The sequence below is a fragment of the Dromiciops gliroides genome, chromosome 1, assembly GCF_019393635.1.
Source record: "Dromiciops gliroides isolate mDroGli1 chromosome 1, mDroGli1.pri, whole genome shotgun sequence".
Taxonomy (NCBI): domain Eukaryota; kingdom Metazoa; phylum Chordata; class Mammalia; order Microbiotheria; family Microbiotheriidae; genus Dromiciops; species Dromiciops gliroides.
Window position 1 is genome coordinate 231,858,651 of NC_057861.1, and position 20,752 is coordinate 231,879,402.

The following is a 20,752-nucleotide window of genomic DNA, read 5'->3' on the forward strand; positions in this document are numbered from 1 at the left end:
CCACCAGAAAGGAGTTGGGGGTAGGAATGAAAGTACAACCAGTTTTGGACTGACAGGCCAGGGATATCCTTGTCATCAGGAGGGTGGGAGGTCTAAGGGGTTTCCCAAAAGAACACAAGTTCCTCAAAGCCAGGAACCATTTTTTTTTCTTTGTACTCCCCAATAATTAGGACAGTGCTTGGAATATAGTAGCCTCTTAAATACCTGTTGAATGAACATATAGCTATGTAAATCACAAGAAACAGGTAGTAAACCTATTTGGAATAACATCGTATGGCTCTTTTCACATCTTAGAAAAATGTCCCAATAAGACAGGCCTCTGTACTGTTATCAAATTAACAAAGAGCTGCCTCAGTAGTAAGCCATAAAACAGTACTACTTTCTTTTCCTTCTAACCCCTACTAAATTATCTCTCACCTAATAGCACTTTTTTGTTCTCATAAAGAACCAGAAATCTGAGTGTGTACTTACCAACCAGGCAATGGCTAGACAAATTATGATATATATCTAAGTACTTTATAACACTTTAAAAACTGATGAGAGAGATTCAGAGAAACCTAGAAATATGTATGAAGTGATGAGTGCAGTAAAGCAAAAGCAGGAGAACAATTTATGTAAAATACAGAAAAACAACTGGAGTCAGAGGCCAGATAGCAGAGTAGCAGGAAGAAGTACATTTGAACTCTTTCCAACTCCTCCACAAATATTTAGATCTAGGTGTTTTTTTGTTTTGGGGTGGGTTTTTTGGTGGGACAATGAGGAATAAGCCACTTGCCCAGGGCCACACAGCTAAGATAAGTGTCAAGTATCTGAGGTTGGACTTGAACTCAGGTATTCCTGAATGCAGGGCCAATGCTTTATCCACTGTGTCACCTAGCTCCCTCCACAAATATTTAGAAAATACATCACACCCAATTCTGATTAATAAATCTAAGAGCAAAATCACAGCTGAGTCATTTTTCCAGCCCTAGTCATTATGTGAAGATACAAGTATTGGAACACTAGGAACCAGGTCCAGCCAGGATTGGCAGCAAGGAGTATTCCAGTGCAGGGTCTCAAAAGAGGGCAAAAGCTACACACCAGAAGAAATGGGCCCAGACTGACTCAGAATGGATTTACCTTGTGCAGGATGGAGGTATAGATGACAACCTGGAAGCTCTGTTTCACTGCACAGCAGTAGTAAGCACAATGAAAAGAGTACTGGGCCTGGAAAAAGGGTGATCGGAGATGAGTTCAAATCTCACTTCCGACACTTAGTAATTGTGTGACCCTGAACAATGCACTTAACTTTTCTCTGCCTTGGTTTCTTCAACTATAAAATAGAGATCATAATAGCACCTACCTTCTAAAGGTTGTCATGAAGATCACATAGCCATTTATTCCTTTTCTTTCCCCAATTCTGGGTTACAAATGCAGAGCAGATTTAAGAGTGAAATCTAAACCTAGGGGTATCACGTAAGGGTGAGGCTGAGTACCGAGCAGAGGAGCAAGTTCAGAAGAAAGCAGCAACTTTGGGGCTCTAACAACTGGAGTAGAGCAGGGTTCTCAATGCCAGACTCCCAAAAAGACTGAAACCAGAACAGGAATCCCAAAAGAAAATGGAATGTGCAGTTCTGTCACTCTGCAACAGGAGCATCTACTAGAAATCCATCCATGAGCAAGCCTACAGGTGTGTTGTTCAAACAAAAGTCCAGGTCAGAAATTTACACAGTTGAGACCAAGGAGGTCAACAATTTAGACTCTGCCCTGAACCATTCCACTCTGGGAGCACTGAAAGCTTGTAGGTCCCTAGGCTGAGACATCCCAGAGATCCTATGATAATACAGCACTCAATACTCAAAAAAGCAGAAGACCCAAGAGAGCACAAACTCAGTGAAGACACTCCTTCCAGAAGTGCACAGAGCCCTGTCCTAACATCAAGTCTAAAGTCAGAAAGTGAGCAAGAAGAATGAGCAAATAAAAATTTAATCCTACCATAAGGGGCTGGGCTGCTATTGACTTGTTTGCTCTCTATTCCCATCTCTAGTCCCCTGCAAAGGAATCTATGCACAGGATCCATGTGGCTGCTATAAAACCCCGTTCACTGCCCATATCCCAGATGCCAAACTGATAGCTAAGTGCTCCACATGGTGATGGTTACTATCACTCACCAACCCCCTTCTCTCTAGACATCCCTATGAAAGACTCCACAAAGCAACGATTCTAGCAGCTACAATCAAGTTTGAAAAGAAAAGGGGGACTGAGGCAGGGGGGGATAACAGGCATCCCTATAAGACTATCTTCTTGGAAGCAATTCAATTAGAATACTCCAGCCCTAAAAAACTTAAAAGTACAGAACTGAAGACCCATAAGGGAAGAAATGGGCATTTTCTGAAAGCAGAGGAACTGAAAAAAAGTAAGCAAACAAAAAATCCTAATAACAATGAAAAAAAAAAAGACTTCTTGGTCATGTGAGCAACAAGGTGAAGGAAATGGACATTTTCTGATTTCTGTGACCTCTCAGACATGTCTAAAAGAGAAATTATATGCCAAAGATAAAGCAATTTCAGCTGTCTCTACAATCCAGGACACCCAAAATACAAAAGATTAAAAAACAAAGGGAGGGGGCAGCTAGGTGGCGCAGTGGATAGAGCACTGGCCCTGGATTCAGGAGGACCTGAGTTCAAATCTGACCTCAGACACTTAACAATTACTAGCTGTGTGACCCTAGGCAAGTCACTTAACCCCAATTGCCTCAACAAACAAACAAACAAAGGGGGCAGCTAGGTGGCACAGTGGATGGAGCACTGGCCCTGGATTCAGGAGTGCCTGAGTTTAAATCTGGCCTCAGACACTTGACACTTACTAGCTGTGTGAACCTGGGCAAGTCACTTAACCCCCATTGCCTCACAAAAAACAAACAAAAGAATAAATTTTTTTTAAAAAAGCAAGCAAACTAGGGGTAGCTAGGTGGCACAGTGGATAAATCGCCAGCCCTGGATTCAGGAAGACCTGAGTTCAAAACTGGCCTCAGACACTTGACACTTACTAGCTGTGTGACTCTGGGCAAGTCACTTAAACCTCATTGCCCCCCCCCAAAAAACGAAAAAAACAACAACCTTAAAATGATGCTTACTGAAGCAGAACTTAATCAGCAAACTTCTTTCACCTTCTACACTAAAGGCATAAAGATAGGTCAAAAAAAAAGGTAACTATTCCTATTTGCTGATGATTTGACAGTTCATTTGGAAAACTGTAAAACGTAAGAAGCAATCAAAAGGGAAATCCTATTACAAATAATTACAAAATGCATAAAATATCTGGGCAGCAACCTCCTAAAGCATAGAAAAAACTTGTCTAGATTCAATTACAAAGTGCTCCTGAAAGAAATAAAAAATAACCTAAGTATCTTGAGGAATATTCAGTGCTCTGGCAAGGCCAGCCAATGTAATAAAAATGACAATACTACCAAGATTTTACATTTTTAATGATATGTCAATCAAATAATAACAAAATGCATTTGGAAAAGCAAAAGATGTAGAATATCAAAAGAAATTATAAAAAGGATAAAGAGGAAATAGCACTTCCCAACCTCAAACTATACCATGAAGCAGTAGTCATCCAAACCATCTGATATTGGTTAAAGAACACTGAGACAGATTAGACAAAGGAGATTCAGAAACAACCAAAATCAATAACCAAGTGTTGTTTAATAAAGTGGAAAACAAATTACCTAGGGAGAAACTCCCTATTTGGTAAAAATTGCAGGAGAAACTTTAAAGCAGCCTGGCAGAAAGTAGACTGAGACCAAAATCTTACAGCATACTCTACAACACAGTCTAAATGGACATATGACTTTAATATTAAAGATCATTCTACCAAAAAAAAATTAGAAGAGAAACAGATCGTATACATCTCACAGCTATGGGTAGAAGATATGTATTCTTAACCAAGCAATATATAGCGGCAATTACAAAAGATAAAAACACATAACTAATTACTTGAAACTGAAAATTTTCTCTATGCATACAACATTAATGCATATAAGGATAAAAAGGGAAGTCATCAAATGGGGAAAAAAAACTTTGTATCAGATCACTGATAAAGGTTTGATTTCCAAGATAGATAAATAATAAATCTATATAAGACTAATAGCCATTTCCCAACAGATAAATTTCAAAGGATATGAACAAATAGTTCTCAAAGAACTGCAAAGTATTCACAATCACATAAAAAATACTCCAAATCTCTAATAAGAAAAATGCAAATCAAAACAACCCTGAGATTTCACCTCACACCCTGTAAATTGTCAATGACGAAAAATTTCAACAATCAATGCTGGTGGGATTGTAGAAAGATAGGCACATTAATAATATATTGTTAGTGGAACAGCAACATGACACAACAATTTTGAAAGGAATCTGGAAGTATGCAAATAAAGTGACTAAATCATCCAAAACCTTTGTACCAAAAACTCTTATTAGTGGGCTAATACCTCAAAGAAGCCATCAATAAAAATTTATAGCAAGATTTTTTGTGATAGCTAAAAATTGGAAACAAAGTAGATGCCCATCAATTGAGGAATAGCTAAAAAATTGTGGTACATGAAAATAATGGAATATTACTATTTAAGAAAAAAACAACATTGTGTGATAAATACAAAAAGAAGCATGGAAATATCTACATGAACTGATGCAGAATTAAGTAAACATAAACAGGAAAACAATCTACATAGTAACAACTACAACAATGTAAACAGAAAAAATACCCCAAAAAATCAAAAGTAAGTTTAACAAAATTATAAAGATTAAACAGGAATTGAATAGAGAGATGAGAAGACATCCCCCCCCAACCTACCCTTTCATGGAAGTAGAAGGTCCACAGGTGTTACCCTTTTCACATGTTTTCAGAATTTTTTCAATGTATCATTAATTGTACTGTTTTTCCTCTCTAAGAAAATTACTATTTCCACATGGAATTTCTAAGAAAATTACTATTTCCACAATGGCTCTCTGGGGGGAGGAGTTATACATGCAATAACCCGATGATATAAGAAAACAGAAAATATTAATAAAAACTTATTTTTTAAAAGGAAATACTAAGAAGATTCTAAGAAGCAACAACAACAAAAAAAAGGAATAATTCTGAATAAATCACAAGCAGAATCCCAGAATACATAATGAAATGGTTATAAACACTAGGAATACCTGGAAAAGGAAATAAAAGTGGAAAGTATGAAATTAAGAGCTCTTAACAAGGAGTCCTAACATGAAAAATAAAATAATAAACAGAACAGAAACTGGAAAACCTTAGTAAAATAATGGATGCTCTGAAAAAAAGGATGGAAAATTAAATAGAAAATTCGATGATACAAAAAAATATTATAGCAAAGCCAAAAGATAATAGATATAATATATGTTCTCACAACTCCGGAATCAAAAACAACCTGAAACAGGAAAAATCACTCAGCAATCACCAGGCTCCTAGAAAAAAACTGGGGCAGCTAGGTGGCGCAGTGGATAGAGCACCGGCCCTGGAGTCAGGAGTACCTGAGTTCAAATTCGGCCTCAGACACAACACTTACTAGCTGTATAACCCTAGGCAAGTCACTTAACTCCAATTGCCTCACTTAAAAAAAAAAAAAAGAACAGGAAAAAAACTTACTCAAGGGGGCTGCTAGGTGGTACTACAGTGGATAAAAGCACTGGCCCTGGATTCAGAAGGGCTTAAATTCAATCCAGTTCATGTCGATATTTCCATTCTTCTTTTTGTATTTATCATACAACAACATTGTTTTTTCTTAAATAGTAATATTCCATTATTTTCAAGTACCACAATTTTTTAGCTATTCCTCAATTGATGGGCCTCAGAAACTTGACACTTGCTAGCTGTGTGACCTTGGGCAAGTAACAATCCGGATTGCTCTGCAAAAAAAAACAAAAACAACAACAAAAAACCCCTACTCAAATAGATCTATGATCCCAATAACTTAGGCATTCCCCCCAAAATGTGAATTATAATCTATCCCTACCTGCCCAACCTATTCAACTCCTGTGGTACATCAAACATGTTCAGAGATTTTTTTTTCACTTTCTCCTAACTTTTCAAGGATACCAGTGGGGCATTCTGGCTATTCTTTGAAGTTTGTCATGTTGTGACCTGCTATAACCCAGCACGCACTTTATTGCTGTCTTCTGTGTGGTGATTTATAATTCTTTGTAGCCTATTGTATGCCATGGTTCACCAAAACACAGAATGTTAGTATTAGACTCCAGAGGACCAATGATGAAGCATGCTATCTGCAGACTTGAGAGGTGATGTGACTAGATAAGCTGAATGAGATATATTTTTGGACATGGACAATGTGTGAATTTGTTTTGCTTGACTATGCTTGTTACAAGGGAAGGCTTTTAATTGGGGGCAAATATCTGAGTGACTAATAGCGATACCACAAAAAAGGGAAGAAGAGTGTCAATTTTTTTTAATACACAGAAAAAAACAGAAAGAAGTTCAGAATGAGACAAATGTATTATAAACTGGGGGCAGCTAGATGGTGTGGTGGATAGAGCACTGGCCCTGGATTTAGGAGGACCTGAGTTCAAATCCGACCTCAGACACTTAACACTTACTAGCCATGTGACCCTGGGCAAGTCACAACCCCAATTGCCTTCCCCCCCCCCCAAAAAAAGTATAAACTAAGATTCAATTTCACACACAATCTTATTTTTATATGGAAAGGTTTGTGTAGAATGAAGTTTTGTTAAGTTCATAAGAAAAAAATTGTATTTTTAAAAGAATATTGGTATTTAAGATAGGTCATTGTTTATGGGTGAATCTTAGAATCATTAAATAAGCTTTACAATTTCCCAAAGGAAATTCACACCTCCTATTGAATTGTGGACCCAATTTCCTCCCAGCTGCACTGTCTGTCCAGATTAAATACTGATAAAACACATTACATAAAGACCCTTTTTCAACAAATTTTCTCCTAACCACACATTAAAATTCTTCAAGAATCCCTGAAAGACAAAACAACAGAAACAACCCTATAGATTCATCCCCTAATCAAAAACAAAGCATAAAACATGGAGATATATGCTCAAGAGAGTTCACCATTATTGTGGAGGAGACATAATGCTGAGTGCAAGGTTAAGATTCCCTGATGATGGTAGGGTTTTCTATATTTCCCTGTGTGCAACTGACTTAATATTGCTTGCATGAAACCCTAGAATGCTGCACAGCCTCATGGAAAAGATCTATAAATCAAAAGAAAAAACATAATAAAACAAAAAACTTAAAATGCAGAATGTCAAGAAATCACAAAAGAAAACTATACAAAAGTAACAGAAACAGCCACTGGTAACCACAAAGGAAACTTCTAGTTATAATATACCAAGAAGTGGGTTTACCATGGTCCAGGGCCCGTAAGTTTAAAAAATAAAAAATTCTTCAAGTAATCAGGAGGAAAAAGATCATATATCAAAATAATCCTAGACAATCATAAAGGACTACACATCAATTAAGAGAAAAGGCAGAAAAGCCTGGAATATGATATTTCTAAAAAAAGCAAGGAAGAGTTTCTGCCCCAAATTAACTTGTTCAGAAAATCTAAATATCATCGTAGATAGAAAGGAATTGATTTTTCTTGAAATTGATTGAAAGACTTCCAAGCATTCCTGAGCTTGATAGTCTTTGAAAAGCAAAGGCAGGGCGGTTAGGTGGCACAGTAGATAGAGCACCAGCCCTGGAGTCAGGAGGACCTGAGTTCAAATCTGACCTCAGACACTTAACACTTACTAGCTGTGTGACCCTGGGCAAGTCACTTAACCCCAATTACCTCACTTAAAAAAAAATCTATTCCCACCAAAAAAAAAGAAAAGCAAAGGTAGCAATTAATCAAAAAGCATCAAACACTAAGTGCCAAACACAGTATTTATTAGTGATACAAAGAATTAAACTATCACTTCTCCCAAGAAGCTTGCATCCTAATGGGAAAACAAACATATACAGAATATACAAAATACAAAGAAAATAAATATAAATAGTTCTCAATTTACATAAATTTCATTATGCAAATTAAAAATGGGAGGGAAGGGTTTGGGACTAGTCTCAGCTCCCAGGAGGAGGTGGCAGAAGTGACAGGTCAGTAACCTAGCACTTGGGGATGGGGAGAAAGTGGAAGGAGTGAAGATCAGGAAAAGGTTTCATGAAGAAGATGGAACTTGAGTGACATCTTAGAGAATTCTATGAGACTGAGGTGAAAAGGGAGCTCAATAAGCCAAGAGGTATGGTTAGTAAAAAACAAAACAAAACAAAATAAAATAAAACAAACAACAAAACAGATAAACAGGAAGAGAGCAAGTGAAATGGATAAGAAACAAGTTTGGCTGAATCAGAGGGAGGGAGTAAAGACTAGTTAACCCTGAGGAAGACAGGTCAGGGCCAATTTATTAAGGGACTTAAAAATTAAACAGAGGATTTTATATTTTATTCTAGTCAATAGGAAGCCACTGGAATTGAGTAAGTAGAGAAATTATATCATTAAATCACCACTCATGGAAAAGAACTTGGACAGAAATGTAATGGAAAGAGACTTGATTGAGGCAACTGACCACCTAGTAATTTGACTTGGCCAGTTAGTAGTAATATGTTACAAAAATCTGAGAAGTGATAAGTGCTAGAAGTAAGGTGGTAGCTTTGTGAGTTATGAAAAGGGTTCGGATATAAGGCATAAGGAATGTTATAAAAAGGGGAAGATTTTGTGAAGAAGAGTGAGTGAAACAACTTTGTGGACCATTAAAATGTGAGTTCCCTGAGGGCAGGGGCTGGTTTTGCCTTTCTTTCTTTTTTTGGGTGGAGCAATGAGGGTTAAGTGACTTACTTGCCCAGGGTCACACAGCTAACAAGCGTTGTGTCGGAGACCGAATTTGAACTCAGGTCCTCCTGAATCCAGGGCCGGTGCTGTATCCACTGGGCCACGGTGCTGTATCCACTGGGCCACGTAACTGCCCCCTGCCTTTCTTTATTTCACCAGAGCTTAATAGTGCCTGACACTTAGCAAACACTGAATAAATGAGTATTGGCAGGTAGAAAGCACAGTGGATAGAGGACTGGACTTGGGAGTCAAGACTACCTTGAGACCTGCCTCAAACACTTTTCAGCTGTGTGACCCTAGGGCAAGTCATTTAACCTCTCTCAACTTCGCCTTCCTCAACAGTAAAATGAGAATAATAATAGCATCTCCCATCCAGGGTTGCTGTAAGAATTAAATGAGTTATTTGTTTGTTTGTTTTTTTAAAGTTACTTGTTTTTTTATTTTTTTTAATTTCTTTTTTTGTGTGTGAGGCAATGGGGGTTAAGTGACTTGCCCAGGGTCACACAGCTAGTAAGTGTCAAGTGTCTGAGACAGGATTTGAACTCAGGTACTCCTGACTACAGGGCCGGTGCTCTATCCACTGCGCCACCTAGCTGCCCCTAAATGAGTTATTTGTAACCTGTTTAGCACAATTCCTGGCACACAGTAATTAATAAGTGCTTATTTTCTTCGTATCTACCTAATAGGGTGGTTGTGAGGATCAAATTAAATAGATAACACAAGTAAAATGTTTTAAAAACCTCAAAACGCATTATATAAATGCTAGCTTACTGCTGACTTCCTAACCAGAAGTAAGACTGATGATGAAATATGATAATCTATGTAAAGTGTTTTACAAACCTTAAAAAGCATTATATAAAAGCTAGCTACTGTTGACTTCCTGACTAGAAAAATGATGAAAAGGAAAGTTTAGAAAAGGGTTGAGTTTTGAGGAAAAGATGAGCTCTCTTTTAGACATGTCCAGAGGCAGTTGAAAATCCCCAATAAGCAAGTAGTAATACAGAGCTGAAAAAAGCAAGTGGTAATACAAAGCTGAAGCTCAGGGGAGAGACTAAGGTTGATGTGAGTCACCTGCATAGATGATAATTAAACCCAAAAGAATTAATGAGATTACCAAGAAAGAGTTTGAGTAGAGAGAAGAAAGCCTAGGACAGCCTTGAAGGACACCCATAATTAGGTATAGGATAAACAAGCAAAAGAGACTGAAAAGGAATGATCATATAAGGAAGAGAACCAGAAAAGAGTGTCACAAAAATCCAGAGAAGAGAGTATGATCAACAATGTCAAATGCAACAAAAAAACAAAACAAGGATGAAGATTGAGAAGACTGAGTTCAGTGATCATTGAACTTTGGAGAGAACAATTCCCAATTCAGTGAAGAGATAAGAAGCTAGACTGCAAAGAGTGAGAGAAGAGGAAGTCAAGGCAGTAGACAGTTTTTTTTTTTTCCCCTAGGAATTTGTCTGGGAAAGAGAAATATTAGATGATAGCTTTTGAGGGTGGTGGGATCTAATAAAGGCTTTCTTATGGATCCTTGAATGCATTCGAAGGCAGTGCTAAGGAGTGACACCATAAGACATTTTGGACACAGCCAATGTGGGAATTTGTTTTGCTTGATATTTATGATTTGTACAAAATCTGCTTTTTCTTTTTCCCCCAGAGTGGAGTAATGAGATAAAGTGAAAATAAATGCTTGCTAATTGAAAAAATAAGTATAATTTAATTTAGAAAATATAATCTATCTTTACATGTAATGGAAAAAAATACTTTATTAATTTAAAAAAAAAGAAAATATAATCTATGCTATGTAGCTCTACTGCCTTACTCTATGTACTTAAGATTTAGCTATTACTAAAACTAATGGCAGCTAGGTAGCACAGTGGAGAGAGTGCTCAGCCTGGAGTATGGAGTCATCTTCCAGAGTTCAAATCTGGCCTCAGATACTTACTAGCTATGTGACTGTAAGCAAGTCACCTCACCCTGTTTGCCTCAGTTTCCTTATCTGTAAAATGAGCTGGAGAAGGAAATGGCAAACCATTAGAGTATCTTTGCCAAGAAAATCCTAAGTGGAGTCACCCAGGACATGGCTGAACAACAGTACTAAAACTATTCTCTCAAAAATAATCAGTGACCTTCTAATTGCCAAAATTGTTTTTCCTCCATCTTCTTCCACCTTCACTGTCTACTGAATTTGACAATAATAACTACCACCACCCCACCCCCTTCTTAATATTTTCTCTCCTAACTTCCATGACACTCATATTTTTATTTCTACCACATGTTATTTCTTCTAATGACCATTATCTCTTCACTGCCAGAACATTTTGCTTCCTTTAGCAAGAGTTCAGGGTCTGCCTCACACCAGTAGCTCTCTCCATCCCAATTTCTGCCCTCATAATAGGGGGGCTGCCTGAAGGAACCTTGAACAGTAAGAACCTGCCTACCTCTCTGAAGGAATCTTTCTCCAACCATTGATACTGGTCTGCCTAGACTAATCTTTCATTAATAACTGGTTAGTATACTTTTTCTCCTTCTTATACTGTTACTATCCCAGTGATTCTGACCCCCCCCCAAATATTGTACAAACCCTTTTCCTCACCCACCATTTTTCATCCCCCCACTGCCCACTCTCTTATTCCCATCCTCTTCAACCCTCCCTTTTCCCCCCTCCAATGTCCCACTCCAGATTTGCTCATCCCTTCCACTGTGGCATTTGGAACTCTGGAATACCTGATCCATAATTAACAAAATTCCTTTCATCTTAAAACTCATCCTTTCTCGCCTTGTCCATTTATGGAACTCACTGAGACCTGGCTCCCTTCTGATGACACTAATTCTCTCACTACTCTTTCAGTGCTGACTATATTTTGTCTCATGTCCTACCCCCCACACACACACCTCTATCCACTGGTCAACAGCAGAGGAGTCAGAAAACTCCCTGCTTCCATGACCCTCCCCCTCTACTACCACCACTCAGGAACCTCTCTTCTTTGGGATTCAATATCCAAATTTATCACCTAATCCAGATTCTGGTTAACTATTATCTCTCTACTACCAGAATATTCTACTTTCTTTCTTCAGAGTTCAGTGCCTGGCTCACACTAGTGCCTGTCTCCATCCCAACTGACTCCTGCCTTCATAATATGGAGCTTTAATGTTGATATTCCCCCAAATACCCTAATTCCCAGTTCCTTTTTCTATCCAATTCACATGACCTACTCCTCCAGTCTACCTCAAAAATATGTGCTTGTCACCAAAAGTTTTCTATTCTATATCCATGATCTCTAAAATTATGTCATCTGATCATAATCTTGTGCCATTACATCTTTCTATATGCCTTACTACCATTCTGAAATTCCTTTAGCTGATATTTTATATAATTTCCATCCTTCCATATGCCTTACTAACCATATCTAAGTCTGTTCTTTGTCCTTACAATGATCTTCATTCCCTAACCTCTTAGTTGTTTCCAGAGCCATAACCCTGCAATAACACTCTCTTTTTCCCCTTTAGTAAACCAGGTCTCCACTCTCCACTAATCCCTACTCTTGAATCTTTTCCCCCATTTGTCCTATCACAAACTAGTCTTGGATTACTCCCACCAATAACCTCTTTTGCTCCTACTTAGAAGCTGCAGAACCAAACTAGAAAAAAAAATCAGAAAACCATGCTCACTGGGTCCTCTATAAATTTATGTTATCTAATCTCAACAGGACCCTCAAAGGATCAAGGTAAACTTACTCTTACTCCTCCCTAATAAATGTTCTGTCTTACTCTCCACAATGACTATTCCAAAATTTTTATTCTCTCTTCAAAGCCTCCTACTAAACCTCCTCCCTATACTCTCTCAAAAGAAGATAGCCTGATGGGGGGGGGGGGGGGAGGAAATGAGGTCATTCACAAGAAGCTCACTCTTAACTCAAATCACTAGGACATCTTAACCCATTATTTCCCTCTTCACTGATGATGAGGTGGACCTTTTCTTCTGTGAATGCTAATACTTCTCTACCTGTACCCTTGGTCCCATGTCCCACCTCTACCCATTTTACTTTGGCAGCTTGCAGTAATCATCATACCAATTCTACCTACATGGCGCTCCTTCCCTATTTCCTATAACATTGTCCGTGTCTCTCCTTCAACCTTAAAAATCCCTCACTTGATTCTACCATACCTGCCAACTATTATCCTATTATCTCCTACCTCTCCATCTCAGATAAACTCCTTTAAGAAAACCACCCACACCAAATGATTGCCTGTCCTCTCCTCTCACTTTCTCCTAAATATTCTGCAGTCTATTTTCCAAACTCTTCTTTCAATTGAAACTGTTCTCTCCAAAGATACCAGTGATCTCTTGCCAAATTTAATGGCCTTTTCTCAAGCCTCATCCTTTCTGACCACTCTGCAACCTTTAAAACACTGATGATCATCTTTTTACTCCTCAATTCTCGCCCTTCTCTGAGTTTTAGTGACATACTTCTCTTGGTTCTACATCCACTTCTCTAGGTATGTTCCTCTTTACCACACCTGCTAACTACTGAGTGCCAGCCATACACATCTCAAATGCTATGTCTTAGGCCTTCTCTTTTCCCTCCTAAACTGTTTTAGTTGTGGTCTCATCAGCTCCCAAAAATTCAATTACCATTTCTATGCAAAAATTCTCAGATCAAATATATCCAACCCTAGTCTCTATCCTGAGCTCTAGTCCAGCATCACCAGAACTGAATATATCATTCAATAAAATATCTCAAAGTCAACAAGTACAGAACAGAACTCATCTTTCCCCCCAAAACCCTCCCATCTTCCAAACTTCTCCTTTACTAATCTTCCCAGGCATTCAAGCAGACAACAGTGAGTCCTCCTCACTTACCCCACCCGACCATACCCAAGTGATATTTATTTCTACAGTAAGTTCCTTCCTCTTTTCTCTCTTCTCTCTCCCACCCACACCCACCCTACCTCTTAACTACTTCAACAGCATTCTAACTGTTCCCTGCTTTTCAAGTCTCTACTTACTCCTGCCCTCAACTGCCAAAGCTTTCCTACTCAAAACTCCAATGACTCTCTATTAACCTCTAGTGGATTTCCTATAAACTCTTAGGTTTGGCATAAAGCTCTTCACAATCTGGCCCCTTCCTGTCTTTCCATTCTTCTTACACTTTAATGCACTCTGTTATGATCCCAGCCTGGAGTCAGAAAGACCTGAATTCAAATCCAGCCTCAGACACTAGCTAGGCAACCCTGGACAAATCATTTTGTTTGCCAGTTTCCTCATCTGTAAAACGAGATAAAGGAACTATCTTTACTAAGAAAACCCCAAATGGGGTCACGAAGAGTTGGATAGGACTGAAATGACTGAACAACAAAATAATCCAGGCACAACAGGCTATTTTACTGATTCCCCCACCACATAATAAGCCATTTCTCATCTTCTATAGCCTTTGCATTCACTAGGAATGAGCTGAAAATGAGCTGAGCTCCTTCCTCACCACCCTCTCAAGTTTTCATGGCTTCCTTCAAGAGTTAGCTCAAATCTCACCTTGTATAAGAGGCCCTTCCTAGTTCCCCCAACTACTAGTCTCTTCCCCTTTCATTTTACCTTCAAATTACAGTATGGTTGCATGCATGTCCTTATGTATACATAAATAAGCAAACAAATAAATAGGTAAATAAATGAATAGATTAATTAATAAATAAATATGCACACACATATGGCTGTTTTGTTTGTTTTTATCTAGTTATTTAATTTTTTTCTTTTTTTTTTTTGTGGGGCAATGGGGGTTAAGTGACTTGCCCAGGGTCACACAGCTAGTGAGTGTCAAGTGTCTGAGGCCGGATTTGAACTCAGGTACTCCTGAATCCAGGGTCAGTGCTTTATCCACTGCACCACCTAGCTGCCCCTATCTAGTTATTTACATGTTGCCTCTCCTTTTAGAATGTGAGCTCTCTGAAGGCAAGGATTGTTTTTGCCTGTATGACCTAGCAGAGTGACAATTGTTGATTAACCTCCCTGGAAACACTTGTAATAAAGTAATACAAATTTATTCTATGTATGCTCAGGTGCATATGCATGTTTACCTAATGATGAAAGTATCCTACTAACCAAGAAATTGTGCATATTACCAAAATTTTACTGTATTACCATTTTGTTGAATTAAATATTTTATTTTAAAAGGTGGTGGTCATAATATATTTTTGTATAACTGTTTGACCTCATCAGAATTTATCCCACGCAGCTTAGTGTTTTAGATTTAAAATTCCCAAACCGTTATAATCCTATCTAACCTTTCATAGAGCCAAATCAAGCAACTGGTATTTATTAACATCCAAACAGCCTTGTAATCCTTTTTGATAATACAATGTATGTTTTGAAAAAAACGATCTTTTGCTATTGTCAGCAAATGATGCGAAAAGAAAACTCTAAAGTGTAAAATCAAAAGTGTTTTTTTTTAATGTTACGGAAATACATGAAAGTTTCAAGCTTTAAATTGTTCTTAAAGAAACCCAAACATCTAACAACACACTTCAACACTTTGCATATTCCTAGATCTTAGCCACCCGGGGAAAGAACTGGGTATTTCTATCAAACAAATCTTAACACAAAACAAATACCAGATCGTAAAGTTATTCAATGTTTTGGGGTTTTTTTTTGGGGGGGGGGAATTGCTGCCAGTGGACACTTTTGGGTTTAATTATTTGTGAAACAGGGTCCAAGTTCAGAAAATCCCGAGTACCTGCAGATACTAAAAAGATCCCAAATATGGATAGGTTTCACAAAGTTTTTCCTCTACCCTTCATACCTATCATCTTTGAAAGATGATAATGCCCCAAGAGTCTGATGGGTCCAGCCAAGTGGAGAAACTACTACAGCATCACTCGGCAACCCTGTTGCAAACATGCCCATAGGGATTTTGCAACTTCCAAACTGTAATAGCAAGAAAAAACCCAAAACCAAAAACCCACCACCAAACCCCACCACATACTGTTGAGAACCCAAGGGATACTACCAATCTCTCAACCCACCTCCTCCCTTTTTAAAAAAGGCAACACCTCCAAAAAAAAAAGTAAAAAGGCAACATCACACTAATTTCGAAGCCAGACCAAATCAACTTCCTCTTTAATCGATGAAAAAGTTGCACACAAATTCGAGAAAAGCCAACTTTGAAGTCGGGACGCTTCCAGGAAACAACTTTCGTTGGCCCGCAGGATGAAGAAGTCAGTCATCCTTCATCTGGCACGTTTCTTCTCCTCCCCCAAGGTCTCCAAGGGTCGCAACACACCAGAGAAAGGTGCAAAGCGTGCCCACCACCTCCAACCCGGGAGACCCGTGTGCTTCGCGCGTTGGGGCTTAGCGCCAACGCGCTGGGGAGGGAAAGGGCAAAGCGTGCAAACGACGGTTCGGCGGGGGGCCGCGAGTCTTGCAGCGCACGAACAGGTTCCCGGTCGCCGCCGTGCATTCCCCAGCCCAGGCCCGGGGGCGGCTGGAGGGCTGCTATCGGGTGACAGGTTTATGGCCCGGGCCCGGCCAGGTTGCTCGGCCCACGGCGGCCGCAGCTTTGCCCAGCCCGCCCCGTCCCCTCCTGCGCTCCCTCCTCACCTGACAGACGGCGCCGCGGAAGCTCGAGAAGCCGGTGCCCTCGTCCAAGTGCAGCGCGCGCTCCCCGACCTCCGACTGCTCCTTGCGCCGGTCGAACAGGAACACGGTGCGGCGAGCGCTCCCGCCGCCTTCGGCCGGCCCGCCGCCGCCGCCGCCGCCTGCCGCTGCCATATTTGGGGGGAGGAGACAAGACGGGAGCGCTGGCGGCGGCGGCGGCGGCCGCCCCTCTCAGCGGCGCCGCAGCTCGGGCTCCCCTCGCGGCGTCGCCTGTTACAGCTCCAGCTACCCAGCGGTGACGGGGACCGGGACGAGGGGGTAGGGGAAACTAAGGCCCAACTAAGACCCGCGGCCTTGTCGGTGGAGGCGACGCGACGGCTGCCGATCTCCCGGAGGAAAACGGAGGGGCAGCGGCGGCGAAGGGGCGGGCGAGGATCACCCGGGAACGGATTCAAACGAGTCTCTCCCCCATCTTCTCACGTCACTTCCGCGCCCTTGGCGCTCCTTCGGGGGGCGGGGAGGGAACGCAGTTATCCAAAGAGAGACGACGGGCTCCCAGGCCTCCGCGCCACCGAACCTCCCTCCGCAGCCGGCCGCACGTCAGGTTCTGGCTTAGGCGGAGGCGGCGGGGGGTGCGGCCGCAACCGATTGTGGCGCAGGAGGAGACGGCGGCGGCGTTGGCTGAAGGGGCGGGGCTAGTCTCGCAGGCCCCCGCGGGGGCGGTGGAAGCCCAGGCTAGGCCTCCTTCGTGAGGAGGAGGAGCTTCGAGGACGGGCTCCGCCTCTTTTACCCTAGCGGAGCTAGAGGGGAATGACAGGTGATTAGACGGCAGCAGCGCCGCCCCACGAGGCTGGGAGGGCAAAGCCAGTCTAGCGCGTAGGATCCTACGATGTAGAGGGCTCGGACGGGCGACGGGAGGGCAGCAGCCTTGAGCCCGACATTTCCGAGCCGCCGGAGGCTCCGGTGCCAATAGCTTCCAGCCCCGCTCTTTGCTTGCCGCTTCCGGGCTCCTGATTTGGCTCGGGGAAGAGACACTTGGACGGCCTCGAGCATCGTAAAGCCACGTGGCCGGCGCTGACGTTTTGAGCCCAATGACGGCTCTTTCATCGTTTTCAGAGCTTGGGAGATTGGCGGGGAAGGGGTTGGTGCGAACCGGGGCCCTGACCTTTTCCTCACCCCTTCACCCCAGCACAACACCCGCCCGCTTTGTTCCAGTCTCTTGATCCCGCCTCGCCTTGGGGAAAGGGGGAGATGCTTAGCCAAGTCCATTATCCCCGTTCGCCTGCCCTTTCCCGAAAAACTTTTCTCCATTTTTTGCAGGTGAACTCGCTTTCAGATATTGGGGTGATAACCGGTGTGACCCCCAGCCCGCCCCCTCCCCAAACCAGGAGGATCTTAATCTTTTTTTGTCCCTTGGACCCTTTTGGCAGTCTGTTGAAGCCTATGGACGCCTTTTCGACATTTGTAAATATATAAAACACATAGATGAAACCAATTACATTTATCCTAACAAGTTCACAGTCCCTAAATTAAAATTTCCTGCTCTACATAGTAGGTCCCGCTTTAACCACACCGTCTCCTTAATCCAGAAGGCGCCTGTTCATTCGTGGCCGCATCTAATAGGCAAAACTAAAATGATCACTGCATTTGGTTTTGGCCCGGAATAAATAGCCCTAGTTCCATTCCGGCGGATTTTAGGAGAAGCACTTGAACTTGGCTTTTTAAAACATTTACTAGCACCTTCTCCCTCTTTAAATATTGCTATAAAGTGGTTGGAAACAATCAGCCGTCTTTTCAACAAAAGCCAACTTGATAAACTAGCGACTTACAGAGGCTCCAGTTTTGTTTTTGTTTTGTCAAATGGATAATTTAAAATTCGTATATAAATGCCCAAAGCGCTTAGTCTTAGATATGTCAGGGCTTGTAGGGGCTGCTGCATTTTAACAGATGCCAAATTTAGATTTTCCTGAATTGTTTGGGAAACGTTTTTCTATATAAATTTATTTATGTAAGTTTGCACTGTTCATTTTCAACTGTATTTTTTAATTTGCTTTAGGCAGTTAATGTTTACCTGTATTTGTATTTACTTTATAAGAAGACATTCTCTGAGAAGGCTGTGTGGTATCTATTTCCTGTGTAACCTTCCTTGGTGCCTAGTGCTGTACTTGTGCAAAACCATTCATATTGAAGTTGAATTTTCCACTATAAAATATAAGCTAGTCACAACTAGCTTAATAGTAATAATACCTAACATTTATAAATCACTTACTCTGTGGAGGTGTTTACAATTACTATATTTTTGATCCTCATAACAACCCTAGGAGGTGGGTGCTATTATTGTCCCTGTTTTACAGATGAAGAAACTGAGGCAAACCAGAGGTAAAGTAACTTGCCCAGGGTCACACAGTTTAAGTTTAGTAAGACTGAGGCAGGATTCTAATTCAGATCTTCCTGACTCCAGACTCAACACCATATCCATTGTGCCACCTAGCTGCAGACTAATACCTTATTATATTGTAAGTAAGGTTTACAAACTAGCCTCAAAATAAAAGAAATGGTAATGTCACACATTTATTGAAAATGCTGTGTCATCAGCTTGTTATTCTGGTCAGTGAAAACAAGAAGTCATAATTCCATATACCACTCAGCTCCCAAAGTGATCTTTATAAAATGCAGGCCTGACCATGTTTCTTTCATACACATATACAGAGCAAGCATAATCTGCAGTGCATCAAATATAAAATCTTCTGACCATCAAAGCCCTCCATAATCCACCTTGCCCCCACTGACCTTTACAGTATTCTTATACCTTACATGCCCCACAATTCCATTTACTCTTCTATCCATTCAGTAACACTGGCCTCCTTTATGTACCTCACTCAGTTCCCTCCATCTCCCACCCCAGAGCATTTTTACAGGCTGTCCCCCAATCCTGGAATACTCTCCCTCTTCTCTCTCCTGACTACCCTGATTACCAACTGAGTTATTTTATTCCCAGCTGAAATCCCACTTTTCCTGATCCTTCTTAATTGTAGTGTTGGCACTCTTTTTTTTTTTTTTTTTAGTGAGGCAATTGGGGTTAAGTGACTTGCCCAGGGTCACACAGCTAGTAAGTGTTAAGTGTCTGAGGTCGGATTTAAATTCAGGTACTCCTGAATCCAGGGCCGGTGCTCTATTCACTGCGCCACCTAGCTGCCCCTTGGCACTCTTAATTATTTCCTATTTATCCCATATATAGTTTGTATAAAGTTGTTTACACCTTGTTTCCCCCATTAAACTGTGAGCTCCTTAAAAGTAGGAACCTCCTGTGGGCATGTAGGTGGCACAGTGGATTAAGCACCAGCCCTGGATTGAGGAGGACCTGAGTTTAAATCCGGACTCAAACACTTGACACTATCTGTGTGACCCTGGGCAAGTCACTTAACCCTCATTGCCCCTAGGAAAAAAAAAAGTAGGAACCTTCTTTTGCCTTTATTTGTATTTCCAGCACTTAGCCTAGTGTGTGGCATATGATAGGTACTTAATGTTTATTGACTATTAACTGGATGAAGCATGCTACACACAACTTCATAGGATATGTACTCAAGATACAGAATAAGAAACATTTTCAGACACAGCCAATGTGGAACTTTTTTTTGTTAACTATGCCTATTTTTACAAGGACTTTTTTTCCTCTCCATAGGAGATAGAAGGATGAGAAGGGATAAAGAGTAGGAAAGAAAAAAAAGAGGGTCATTGAGGCATTTTTTTTTAATGCAGAGAACAGAAAGAAAGTTAGAAAGAAGCACAGGCTGGGGGCAGCGAGGTGGCGCAGTGGATAAAGCACTGGCCCTGGATTTAGGAAGACCTGAGTTCAAATCCAGTCTCAGACACTTGACACTAGCTATGTGACCTTGGGCAAGTCACCTAAACCTTATTGCCCCAAGGGGGAAAAAAAAACCCAACCAAGTGATATATAATGTTTCATGGGCAATCCTTGGTGTTAAATTCAGAGTAAAATTAACAAAAAAAAAAATTAGAGCTCAGTAGTACACGCATTTTCCAAAAAAATTTATAGCATCTGCAATCTCTATCAACAACTCTTTATTATTTAGTATGATCACATAAAATGGCATGAGTTGCTAATTGTGTGAGTACTAGAGTTGGAGTCAAGAAAATGGGTTTAGATCCTGTCTCAGACATTTAATTATATAACTAAACCTCAGTTTAATCATTTGTACATTAAGAGGGTTAGATTGGATAACCTCTAAATCTGTGATCCTATGATCTATCACAATAGATAAAGAACTAGTTTTTACCTGCTATAT

General features: G+C 40.7%; 1 protein-coding gene across 2 annotated transcripts in view; it reads right to left on the minus strand.

Annotated features, from left to right (window-relative positions):
• Positions 1–16,758, minus strand: part of SMCHD1 (structural maintenance of chromosomes flexible hinge domain containing 1) — a 175,891-nt gene extending 159,133 nt beyond the window's left edge. For both annotated transcript variants that reach the window (XM_043963441.1, XM_043963450.1), the window contains exon 1: positions 16,449–16,758. In XM_043963441.1, the coding sequence (XP_043819376.1) occupies positions 16,449–16,619 (171 nt within the window). In that variant the 5' untranslated portion in view covers positions 16,620–16,758. The remainder of the gene's footprint in view (positions 1–16,448) is intronic.
• Positions 16,759–20,752: the final 3,994 nt, after the last annotated feature.